At 38.6% G+C, this 12257-nt stretch overlaps 1 protein-coding gene across 3 annotated transcripts in view; it reads left to right on the forward strand.

The window, feature by feature from the left end:
* The window catches only part of MICU2 (mitochondrial calcium uptake 2), a 166635-nt gene that overhangs the window by 143755 nt on the left and 10623 nt on the right, over positions 1-12257 (forward strand). For all 3 annotated transcript variants that reach the window (XM_078070572.1, XM_078070574.1, XM_078070573.1), the window contains one exon: positions 5227-5324. In XM_078070572.1, coding sequence (XP_077926698.1) covers positions 5227-5324 — 98 coding nt within the window. The remainder of the gene's footprint in view (positions 1-5226; positions 5325-12257) is intronic.

Here is a 12257-nt window from a genome sequence, read left to right on the forward strand (position 1 = left end):
AAGGAAGAAGTTAAACTTTCACTCTCTGCAGATGACATGATACACTATATAGAAAACCCAAAAACTCCATCAAAAAATTGCTAGAACTGGTAAACGAATTCAGTAAAGTCAGAGGAAACAAAATCAGTCTACAGAAATCTGTTGCATTTCTATATACCAATAATGAAGCAGCAGAATGAGAAACTAAGGAATCAATCCCATTTACACATGCACCAAAAACAATAAAATATCTAGGAATAAACCTAACCAAAAAGGTGAAAGACTTGTACTCTGAAAACTATAAAACACTGATGAAAGAAATTGAAGATGACACAAAGAAATGGAAAGACAGATGGCTCAGTCGTTAAGCATCTGCCTTTGGCTCAGGTCATGGTCCCAGGGTCCTGGGATCGAGTCCCACATCAGGCTCCCTGCTCGGCGGGAAGCCTGCTTCTCCCTCTCCCACTCCCTCTGCTTGTGTTCCCTCTCTAGCTGTGTCTGTCTCTATCAAATAAATAAATAAAATCTTTTTTAAAAAAAAGAAAAGAAAAGAAATGGAAAGACATTACATGCTCATGGATTGGAAAAACAAATATTGTTAAAATGTCTATACTACCCAAAGCAATCTACACATTTAATGCAATCCCTATCGAAAAATCAACAGCATTTTTCACAGAACTAGAACAAGCCATCCTAAAATTTGTATGGAACCATAAAAGACCCGGAATAGCCAAAACAACCTTGAAAAAGAAAAAAAACGGAGGCATCAGAATCCCAGACTTCAAGTTACGTTACAAAGCTGTAGTGATCAAAACAGTGTGGTACTGGCACACATGGTTAAGTGGAACAGAGTGGAAAACCCACGAATGAACCCACAACTATAGGGTCAATTAATCTTTGACAAAGCAGGAAAAACTATCCAGTGGGCAAAAGACACTCTCTTCAACAAATGGCTTTGGGAAAACTGGATGGCAACATGCAAAAGAATGGAACTGGACCACTTTCTTACACCATACATACACAAAAATAAATTCAAAATGGATTAAAGACCTAAATGTGAGACTTGAAACCATAAAAATCCTAGGAGAGGACACAGGCAGCAACTTCTTTCTAGCTATGTCTCCTGAGGCAAGGGAAGTAAAAGCAAAGATAAACTATTGAGACTACATCAGAATAAAAACCTTATGCGGCGCCTGGGTGGCTCAGTTGGTTAATAATGCAACTGCCTTCGGCTCAGGTCATGATCCTGGAGTCTCAGGATTGAGTCCCACATCGGGCTTCCTGCTCAGTGGGGAGTCTGCTTCTCCCTCTGCTCCTCCCCCCTCTCATGCTCTCTCTCTCTCATTCAGTCTCTCTCTCAAATAAATAAAATCTTTTAAAAAATAATAATAAAAATAAAAACCTTCTGGGGCACCTGGGTGGCTCAGTCATTAAGCATCTGCCTTCGGCTCAGGTCATGATCCCAGGGTCCTGGGATCAAGCCCCACATTGGGCTCCCTGCTCTGCGGGAAGCCTGCTTCTCCCTCTCCCACTCCCCCTGCTTGTGTTCCCTCTCTTGCTGTCTCTCAATGTCAAATAAATAAAATCTTTAAAAAATAATAAAAATAAAAACCTTCTGCACAGTGATGGAAACCTAAAAGGCAAGCTACAGAATGGGAGAAGATATTTGCAAATGACCTGTCCAATAAAGGGTTAGTAGCCAAAATACATAAAGAACTCCTACAACTCCAAAGAACTCCTACAACACCAAAGAAACAAATACTCCAATTTAAAAATGGGCAGAAGGGGCGCCTGGGTGGCTCAGATGGTTAAGCGTCTGCCTTCGGCTCAGGTCATGATCCCAGGGTCCTGAGATCGAGCCCCTCATCAGGTTCCCTGCTCAGTGGGGAAGCCTGCTTTTCCCTCTCCCTCTCCCACTCTCCCTGCTTGTGTTCCCTCTCTTGCTGTGTCTCTCTCTGTCAAATAAATAAAATCTTTTTTAAAAATTAATAAATAAATAAAAGAAATAAATAAAAATGGGCAGAAGACATGAATTGACATTTCTCCAAAGATATACAGATGGCCGACAGACACATGAAAAGATACTCATCATCACTTATCATCAGAGAAATGCAAGTCAAAACTACAATGAGATATCACCTCACACCTTTCAGAATGGCTAAAATGAACAACACAAGAAGATTTGGAGAAAGGGGAACCGTCTTGCACTGTTGGTGGGAATGCAAACTGGTGTAGCCACTCTGGAAAACGGTATGGACGTTCCTCAAAAAATTAGAAATAGAACTACCCGATGATCCAGCAATCACACTACTAGGTATTTACCAAAAAAATACAAAAATACTAACTCAGAGGAATACATGCACCTCTATGTTTATAGCAGTATTATCTACAATAAACAAATTATGGAAAGAGCCCAAGTGTCCATCGACTGATGAATGGATAAAGAAAATGTGGTGTGTATGTATAGTGGAATATTACTCAGCCATAAAAGAATGAAATCTTGTTTAAAATGACATGGATGGAGCTAAAGAGTATTATGCTACTCAACATTAAGTCAGAGAAAGACAAATACTATATGATTTTGCTCACATGTGGAATGTAAGAAGCAAACAAAATGTAACAAATGAACATAGGGAAGAAAAAAGAGAGGGGGGCAAGCCATAAAACAGACTCTTAGCTATCAAGAACAAACTGGTAGTTAGCAGAAGGGTGGTGCATGAGGGGGATGGGTGAAATAGGTGATGGGGATTAAGGAGGGCACTTGTTGTGATGACCACCGGCTAATGTATGGAAGTGTTGAGTCACTATATTGTACCCCTGAAGCTTATATTACACTATATGTTTAACTAACTGGAACTTAAAGATTTAAAGAAAAGAAGACAACCCAGTTAAAAACTGGGCAAAGGACTTAAATAGACATTTTCCCAAAGGATATAAATAAATAGCCAACAACCACATGAAAAGATGCTCAACATCATTAATCATAGGACAGTGCAAATTAAAATCAGAGTGAGATATCACAACAGACTCATCAAATGACTTAAAGTAATTGACAATACCAAATGACTGCAAGATGCAGAGAAACTGGATCACTCATCCACTACTAGTGGGAATGTAAAATGATACTGCCACTGTGATAAAACAGTAACTGCACTCCTGGGCATCCATCCTAGAGAAATGAAAAACTGTTCATACTAAAACCTGTCCACAAATGTTTTTAGCAGCTTTATTTGTAATAGCCAAAAACTGGAAACAACCCAGATATCCTTCAACAGGTGAATGGTTAAACTGGTAATCTGTACAATGAAATAGTACTCTGCAATAAAAAGGAACAGACTGTTGATACAGCAAGAGCCTGAGTGAATATCCAGAGAATTGTGCTGAACCAAAAATGCCAATACCAAAAATTATATACTATATGGTTCTATTTATATAACATTTTGCAATAAAATTATACAAAAAGAAAGTCGATTAGCGGTTGCCAGAGGTCAAAGAGAGGGTGGCCGAGAGAGAAATCAATGTGGCTATAAGAGCAAATAAAGGACTGTCGTAGTGAAGGAAATGTTCTTCTCTGTGTTGACTCTGTCAGGTTATATTGTTTTGCAAGATGTCACCAGTCACCATTGGAGGAAACTGAGTAATGGGTACAAGAGATCTTTCTGTATTGTTTTGTACAGTTGTATGTGAATCTACAATTGTCTCAAAATAGAAAAAATTTTTAATATAAATGAAGGGCTTACGGGGACATACATTGTTCCTTGCATTATGTGTTCTAGCCTGGGTGTTTTGTGTCTTTTGCTGATTTGTTCTGTTTCTGGTGCCTTTGCTTAGTTGTCATGCTGTTTCTTTTGCTCATGCTCATGCTCTGTCCAGATTTTCTCATTGCTGTGGTAGAGCACAAAGGAAATTCTCCTTGATACTCTTCCCACCTTATCTGGAACTAATTTATCTTGTCCTTAAGAGCTGCAGGCACTGCATTTTGGTTCACTGCTCTGTAGACCGAAGGGGTGGAAGCAAGGGGGGAGGAGACTTCTCTGGGGTAAATGCAGCCCTTCCTCAAGAACCAATATTCTGTTCATCCTTCTGATCTCATTAAGTGTCCTAGACACAGCCCACTCCTCCCCTCCAAGGTACATCCCACTCTATGGGCTTAGGGTTAGTCCCTCAATTTAACATAGTGCCCTGAAAGATTCTGCACCCTGGAAGCCCTCCTGCCCTCTGCCCAAGTCTCAGCAAGCTCTATAGGAGCTTCTATTGGAGTTGTCCTTGACTTGCGCCCACTAATCTGCTATCACTAAACTGAAGTTTTTAATGAAGTTCTAATCTAATAGTCTCACTCCCACGGCTATTTCTGAGAAGTAGGGTTAGGGGTAGTATTAGCAGACATGGGGGACTATCCGACGCTTGAATCTAGTGTTTCTTTTTCCAACTGCTCCTTTTCAAAATATTTGGTTTAAACTTGTAACCCCTTTTATTGTTTAGTTGTGGCTGAAAATCTTTTAGCAGTTCTGCTTTGTCATTATTTTTGTTTATGTTATTAGAGATTTGAAGGAGAAATAATCTGTGAATCTGCTTTACGCAGTACTTTAATGGAATTCTCACTTATTTTATAATTATGAAAAGCAGGTGTTTTTCAAGGATTTCTAATATTCAGCAAAAACTCAAAGGCCTTCTGGCTTTAATTCTCTCAGTCCTCCTTCATTAAAAAAGGCCTCAAAAAAAAAGGCCTCGAGGGGCACCTGGGTGGCTCAGTCAGTTAAGCGTCTGCCTTCGGCCCAGGTCATGATCCCAGGGTCCTGGGATCGAGTCCCACATTGGGTTCCCTGCTCAGTGGGCGGAGGGTGGGGGGGAGGAGGTCTGCTTCTCCCTTTCCCTCTGCCTGCCGCTCCCCGTGCTTGTGCCCTCTCTCTGTCAACTAAATAAATAAACTCAAAAAATAATGCCTTGAGATCACATTTTGAAATAGTATTTATTTCACTATTCTAAGCTCTCTTTTTGGATTGATCTAAGATTTTGTTTACTGCTGAAGTCCATCTTGAGTATTTTAGCCCTTATTGGTTTTTCTCTTGCTTGAGCAGAGACAGTTATAGAATAGTATCATGCAAAGTAACAGATAGGATTCTTCCACCTTTGTTGTTGTTGTTACAAGAATCTTTATGGATATTATCCTAAAGAATTCAGGCTACAGGGTCCATTTTTGTTCTTGGTTATAATTACTTGATATTATTGTATCTTTTTTTTTTATAGGAATCAACAGTGAAAGAACCTGAAATTACCACAACCCTTCAGATACATTTCTTTGGAAAAAGAGGAGAAAGAAAACTTCATTATCAGGAATTTCGAAGGTAAATGCAAATATTTATATTCATTTAAGAAAATTTATAGGTAAAAGTTTATAAAACAACTGAATATACTCATTTCCCGGAACTGCAGACAATAAAACTAAATGTGTGGATCTATATAGTATTTATCTCTGAGAACAAAACCCATTAAAAAAAAACTGAAGTTACTATGCTCAAAAATATCTAACCTATTATGAAAAGTAATATGTTTTATAGAATACAATTTTATTTTATTTATTTATTTATTTATTTTTTAGTCAGGGCTGTCACAGATGTATAGGGGTTTTTGGTAGCACAGATCATATAGCGTACTAGTTTGGAGTTTGGGAGTAGTTGATCAGGGAAGACTTTCTGAAGGAAATGGCACCTAAGCTGAATCTTTTTTTTTTTTTTTTTAAAGATTTTTTTAATTTATTTATTTGAGAGAGAGAATGAGAGAGAGAGAGAGCACATAAGAGGGGGGAGGGTCAGAGGGAGAAGCAGACTCCCTGCCGAGCAGGGAGCCCGATGCGGGACTTGATCCCGGGACTCCAGAATCATGACCTGAGCCGAAGGCAGTCGCTCAACCAACTGAGCCACCCAGGCTCCCACCTAAGCTGAATCTTGACGGATGAGCAGAAATTACCCAAGCAGAAATGGTGTGGACAGGAAAACATTTGAGGAAAAGAGAACAGCATGAGAAAAGACGTAGAGGCATGAAAATGTACGGTTCGTGAAGGGAATTACAAGCAGCTGAGTGTAGGGTAGTAGACATAAGGTGGTGTGATAAAAGGTGAGAACAGAGGCTGGAGAAGTGTGTACCTGCCTTCAGAAACTTTTGTACTCCGAAAGATCAAGCTTGAATTAACAGTGGGAGGCCCTGAAGAATGATGCGTGAGGGACACCTGGTCAGCTGTGCGTGTCATTTTGGCAGCAGAATAAAGGATAGATTTTATGAGAGAGAAGACCATTCAGATATTCCAAATAAGAAATGATGAGAGCCTTGAACTGGTGTAGTGGCAATAAGGATTTTGAAATAGAGTTTTCAAGACCTATTTAGGAGATTAAATTGTAGGGCTTAATGATTGAGGAATGAGGTGGAATGCATGAAGACCCAAGTTTCGGGGCACCTGGGTGGCTCGGTTGGGCGTCTGCCTTTGGCTCAGGTCATGGTCCCAGAAGGGAGCCTGCTTCTCCCTCTGCCTGCCCCTCCCCCTGCCTGTATTCTCTCTCTCTCTCTCTTGCTCTCACTTGCTCTCTGGCAAATAAATAAATACAATCTTTAAATGAATGGATGGATGGATGGATGAATGCAGTTTTTCAAGAACTTGTCTCTTGGACAGAGCAAAGTTCTCCTAAAGTTAAAATTATTATTGTACTAGCTAGAACTGATAATTATAAAATGTCTTTAAAATTTTGCATGAGTCATAAAGTAACAGAAAATAGCCTCTGTGTATATATAATGTTTCTAAAAACTTTTCACCAACATACTGACTGAATTAATAATTAAATTCCATGAAAATTTTTGTGGCCTGTGTTATTTGGAGTTTTGAGTCTGGTTTTTATGGGAGTGTAATGTATCCTCTTCCTTATAAAAGAGATGTTTGTCCTTGGTCTCAGCCACCTTCTTACAGTTTCTCTGATAAGGGATAATTTGGGAGATAGAGCTTATTAGTTTCAAGGAAAGGCAAGGAAGGTGACACAAAATTACAGCTTTTGTGGTAGCTACTTACAATATTTGCCTATAGATATTAGCTTCTCATTTAGAGAAACAGTATTGATTTTGAAAAACACATATTTGTGATTTATACAGACCTGGATTCAAATGCAGAACTTCACCATTTATTAAGTGGGCTTTGATGAACAAGCAGTTTAATCTGAGTCTCCAGTCCAGGCCATTTCTTCATCTCTGAAATGACAATGCTGGTATCTACTTAATAAGTTTATATAAATATGTTAATTTATTATGTGATTATATATAATTACAATGAATGTATTGATTCATGCATAATTTTTAATATGTTGATTTATATATAATTTCTTATTCTAAACAGGAGTCCAGCTGTAAATTGGCACTTGCAATAGAATATAAGTAGGTGGCTTATGAGAAGATGAGAAAGATGAAGAAAAGAAAAACAATGGTAGTGTCATAAAATGGAGTCAGTAATTAGGCTAGTACACAAAGTGCAAATCATGAGATTCTATGCACTTGCTGAGAATAAGCCACAAATTTGACTCTGGGCTTTCTGACAGACAGTATGAAGAGGGATACATGATCAGTTACACAGTTCACTGCATCCCTAAGCACTGATTCTACGTAAGGGCGGAGGGGGCATTTATTCCTCATAGGGCCAGAAAGAAAGTTTCCCATGGGTCCTATAAAAAAGGACACTGTGTAATATAAAGACTTACATTCTTAACAGTTATAGTAAGACCAGCAACAAATTTCAAATTTCACAGGCTGTTTTTTTATAGTATCTATCAGCAGAGAACAACTAAAATCATAATTTTAAGCATGGAGGCATACTTCACTTCAGCTTCTAAAATTCAGCTTCTTTTTCTTTAAAACCACTTTACACTTTAATAGGCAAGTACAAGTACTAATAATTAAATACCAAAAATTTAGAAATTGGTAGCAATATAAAAGGGAAAAAGCACTGGACTTGGGATACAAATAGGTGTAAATCCTAGTTATGCTATTTAGCATTTATTTAGCTGTATGGTCTTGGGCAAATCATGTACCTTTTTTTGTTCTTTGTAAAAATTAATTTTCTCTAAGATTTTATTTATTTGACAGGAAGAAAGAGCACAAGCAAGGGGAGCAGGAGAGGGAGAAGCAGGCTCCCTGCTGCAGGGAGCCCAGGGCGGTTCGATCTCAGGACCCTGGGATCATGACCTGAGCCCAAGGCAGCCGCTTAACCAATTGAGCCACCAAGGTGCCCTGTAAAAATTTATAAAATGATACTTGTCCTGCCCATTTTAGAGAGTTGTAAGTAAAGATAAAAGTAAATTTAAAAATTAGAAATCATAACAATTTTATAATCTAATAAAGGAAAAGAGCAGATCTCTAATTCATCCAAATTTCTCCCTTCTTAATCTTTATTCTGTTCTTTCTACTCTTATTTATGTTAATATCCTGTCCCCCACATGAAAAGTCTGAGGTTGATCTGAGAATTAAATGAGGTAACATATTAAAGTACACACAATGTAACACATAGTACGCACTCAGAATATGTGCCAAACTCTTATCAACTTAAATTATTTTTAGAGTTTCTAGCAGCTTTGTTTCCCAGCTCCTAGATCTCTCTCCTTAGGGAATTCTTTTTCTCTGGCTTTTTTCTCTGTTTGCATTTCCCCAGCTCTCTTGGTCAAGATACTTCTTCAGCTTAGAATTTCCTCAGTCTCTTGCCAAAGGCTCCTTAATCCAACTTCTAAAGAAAAAAAATCAAAACTAAAATAAAATTATAGCATATTCATCTTTTTTCCCCCAAGGACTGACTGCTTTAAAATTCAGAGAGAAGGATTTTTTAAGTGAGAAGAGAAAACTAGACACCACTTGTATTTTTCATCACAGATGGCAAAGTTGTTTCCACTTTTATTATCAATTTTTGTATTTGAAAATTCAGTAGGAATTGTGAAGTTGTAATCAGTTTTATGAGGGATCCCTAGCCTTATAAAGTTTTCTGGAAATATGCTAGTAATGTAATTAAACTTACCAATAAATACAAAGTTACAAAGCAATTATTAATATATATGTATATTAATATACATCATATGATGTGTCAAATAAGAAAAGGGAAAGACAAGGCTGTAAAAAAAAAAAAAAGGCATTTATTTGGGATCTTGGGAATCGCAGCTCAGAAGACAGAAATTAAGGCAGCAACCCAGATTGTGCTTCAAAGAGACAAAGGAGCTTGGGATTTTTAAAGGCAAAGGAGGAATTTTCGGCACATAAGTTGTTTTTTTTATGATTGGTGCTGGCAGGGTTACAGTAACACTGTTCCACACATGATTGGTTGCTAAGATTACTGCTAGGCAGAAAGTCCTTTTAAGTCCATTCTTACATGCAGCAGATGTTCATCCTGGATGTTTGCAGTTTGGGAACGATCCAAGTTTAACATTTTTCTGAGGACTGAGACAAGAAATATGCATAGGCCCTGCTTCTTCAGCATCCTCCCAACTCCATTTTAAGTGACTCTTTTAGCAATGCTTATTCCATTCTATTGTTCTTTTATCAATAGGAAAAGGTATTGATGTCATATTTAATCAATCAATATTCCAGATTTTGTTTCATGTATTATTTAAATTCTTAAATTATAAATTTAAATTCTTCACACAAAGGAACTTAGAAGTTTCTGGAACAAAAACATCCCTTCGCAACTGTAGACTTTACACTAAGGAAAAAGCAGTTATTTAAAAATCTGTTTTATAGTCCAATAAAACATAATTTTGTTTAAATCTCTGGGTCAAATTTTACTTTACAAAATACTGATGTTTTTATCTAACTCTTTGGCCCAGAATTCTGATTACGGACTGACAATATACAGAATATCCTGTACTAGATAGGTCCATTGTATGGGACTGTCAGTACACAGTGAATTTAAGTTAGAAAAAAATTCTCAGAAATATTTTAAGTCTATTGTCTTTCCACAGAATAATTTAACTGACGTAATGTAGATAGACTACTGCTCTGTTCAGATAGTTCGTGTTTTTAATTTCTCAGGAAAAGAACCCATATCTGCATAATATTGGCAGGAATTATCAAGCCAGTGTTAATGTGAACCCAATGAGTACTAAATAGATAAAATAATATGTCTGAACGCAGGAGAAGACATGGCAGATTCAGAAATTAGAAGTTCATTGTGACTTAACCAGAAATGTGAGAGATGAAGGTGGGAAGGTCAACACGGCACAGTTGTGAAGGCTTTTGTGCCATGCCAAGAACAACAGAGAGCTGTGAAGGCCTTGAAGCAGGGAAGTAAGGTGAACATCAGATCCAGCAGATTGGCTAAGGAAACTAGACAAAAGGCAAGGAGATCTGTTAGAGACTATTGCATTGATAGAGAAGAAAGGATAATAATTAGACCAAGGTGGTGGCAGTGGGAACAGAAAGGAAGTGGAGGAATCCAAGGGATTAGTTAGGAGAAGGGACTTAATAGTATTGGTGACTGGTTGAAGAGTAAATAAGGTGAAATCTAAGCTACGCCTGGTTTCTGAGTGGAGCCAATGAAATGTGTGATACCTATTCACTGAGCTAGAGAACACAAGTAAGAACAAGTTTAGGAAAGAAAATGATGAATGTAGGGTAGATGTGATCAGTGGGAGCAAAAGGCAAATTGCAGTGGGTTGAGGAGTGAGTGAGGGTGGAGTAGAGAAAGAAATACAGGTAATTCTTTGAAGGAGATTGACTATAGCAAAGGAAGAGAGGGGGCAGTAGCAGAAAGGGAATGTAAGAAAGGTTTCCCCACATATTTAAATGATGATATGAAGAGGGAAAGACAATGCAGGAGTGAATGGGAGTCCAGAGGAGCAAGCCTCCTGAGAAGGAAGAGCTAGAGGAATATAGGTGGAATTCAGAGCACAGGTAGCCATCAACAGGAAAAGGGGCTCCTCCTTTTCACTAGGACAGAAAAGAGATTGGCAGTGGTGAGAATGGGGATGTGTGCTGTTACATTCCTAGAGTGATAGAAAGAAAATGAATTTCCTAGGTAGTGACCTCTAGTTTCTCTGAGAAGTTGGGGCAAGTCATCTGCTGAGGACAAATAGAAAGCCAGTGGGATAGATTTGTAGAGAAAGTAAACAAATTGAAATAGCCACCGTGTGAAATAAAGAGAGCTCTCTGGCCTAGCAGCAGGGTGTTGGCAGGGTTGAGGACCCAGTTACAGGTGTAGACCATTAATTTCTGCTGGTGTCACTGTGCGCAGTTGTATGATTTTCTTCAGGCTGCCCTTGAAGGCCTTCAACAGCCACAGGGAGCTGAGGGTAAGAGAGCGGCTGAAGCAATTTAGTAGCTAATTCTTGATACTAAGTCTGGGCTTGAGTAAGGATGGAAAGGGAGGGTGGTTACCTGCATCCTCAGTGCCATCACTATGTGCCTGACATTTGAGTATTTCACATATATTATTTCACCTATCCTTAGAAAGTCAGATAGGAGTCTTCCCTTTTTACAGCTGGAATTTGATGAGATTAATAAGGGACTTGGTCCAGGGTTAAAGATCTTAGAAATTCAGACCCAGGTTTCTCTTAAAAGGTTTAAATGGTCACAAAGTTTCTGAAAGAATTAGTCCCACAGTTCTGTGGTAGGTGGTTAGGTACAGTGAATGGGCTTTCAAGGACCTAGCACTAGACCAGGTGACCAGAGGGATAGAAGACGCATTAAGTAGATACTACCACATGTCAAGAGAAACTTACCAGTTAATGAGAGAGTGTGTGGATAAATTTGTGATTTGTTTGGGTTATTGTTTTTTGGGTTGGTTTGGTTTTTTACTTTTACAAGTAGTGAAAAGACTGAAATACCTCTTAGCCATTTATATTTTTTTTAAGATTGATTTTATTTATTTATTTATTTATTTATTTATTTGACAGAACACGAGTGGGGGGGGCAGCAGGCAGAGGGAGAGGGAGAAGCAGGCAAGCAGGCTCCCCGCCGAGCAGGGAGCCCGATGCGGGGCCCAATCCCAGGACCCTGGGATCACGACCTGAGCCAAAGGCAGACGCTTAACGGCTGAGCCAGCCAGGTGTCCCCCTCTTAGCCATTTAAATAAAAACTAAAGTATAATTTAAGCTCTGTCTGCTGGAATTTCAGTGTTTATTCATTGTTATGAAATCAACAGGTAATTTAATTGTGAAAAATCCATTCTGTATCAGCATATATATAGCTCAGGGGAAAAAGAGATGATGCTCAGCCTACTCAGACAGCTGTGGATGGCCCTACCGACTCTGCATCACTACCTCTGT

This window comes from Halichoerus grypus, chromosome 4 (assembly GCF_964656455.1).
Source record: "Halichoerus grypus chromosome 4, mHalGry1.hap1.1, whole genome shotgun sequence".
In the NCBI taxonomy this organism is placed as follows: Eukaryota; Metazoa; Chordata; class Mammalia; order Carnivora; family Phocidae; genus Halichoerus; species Halichoerus grypus.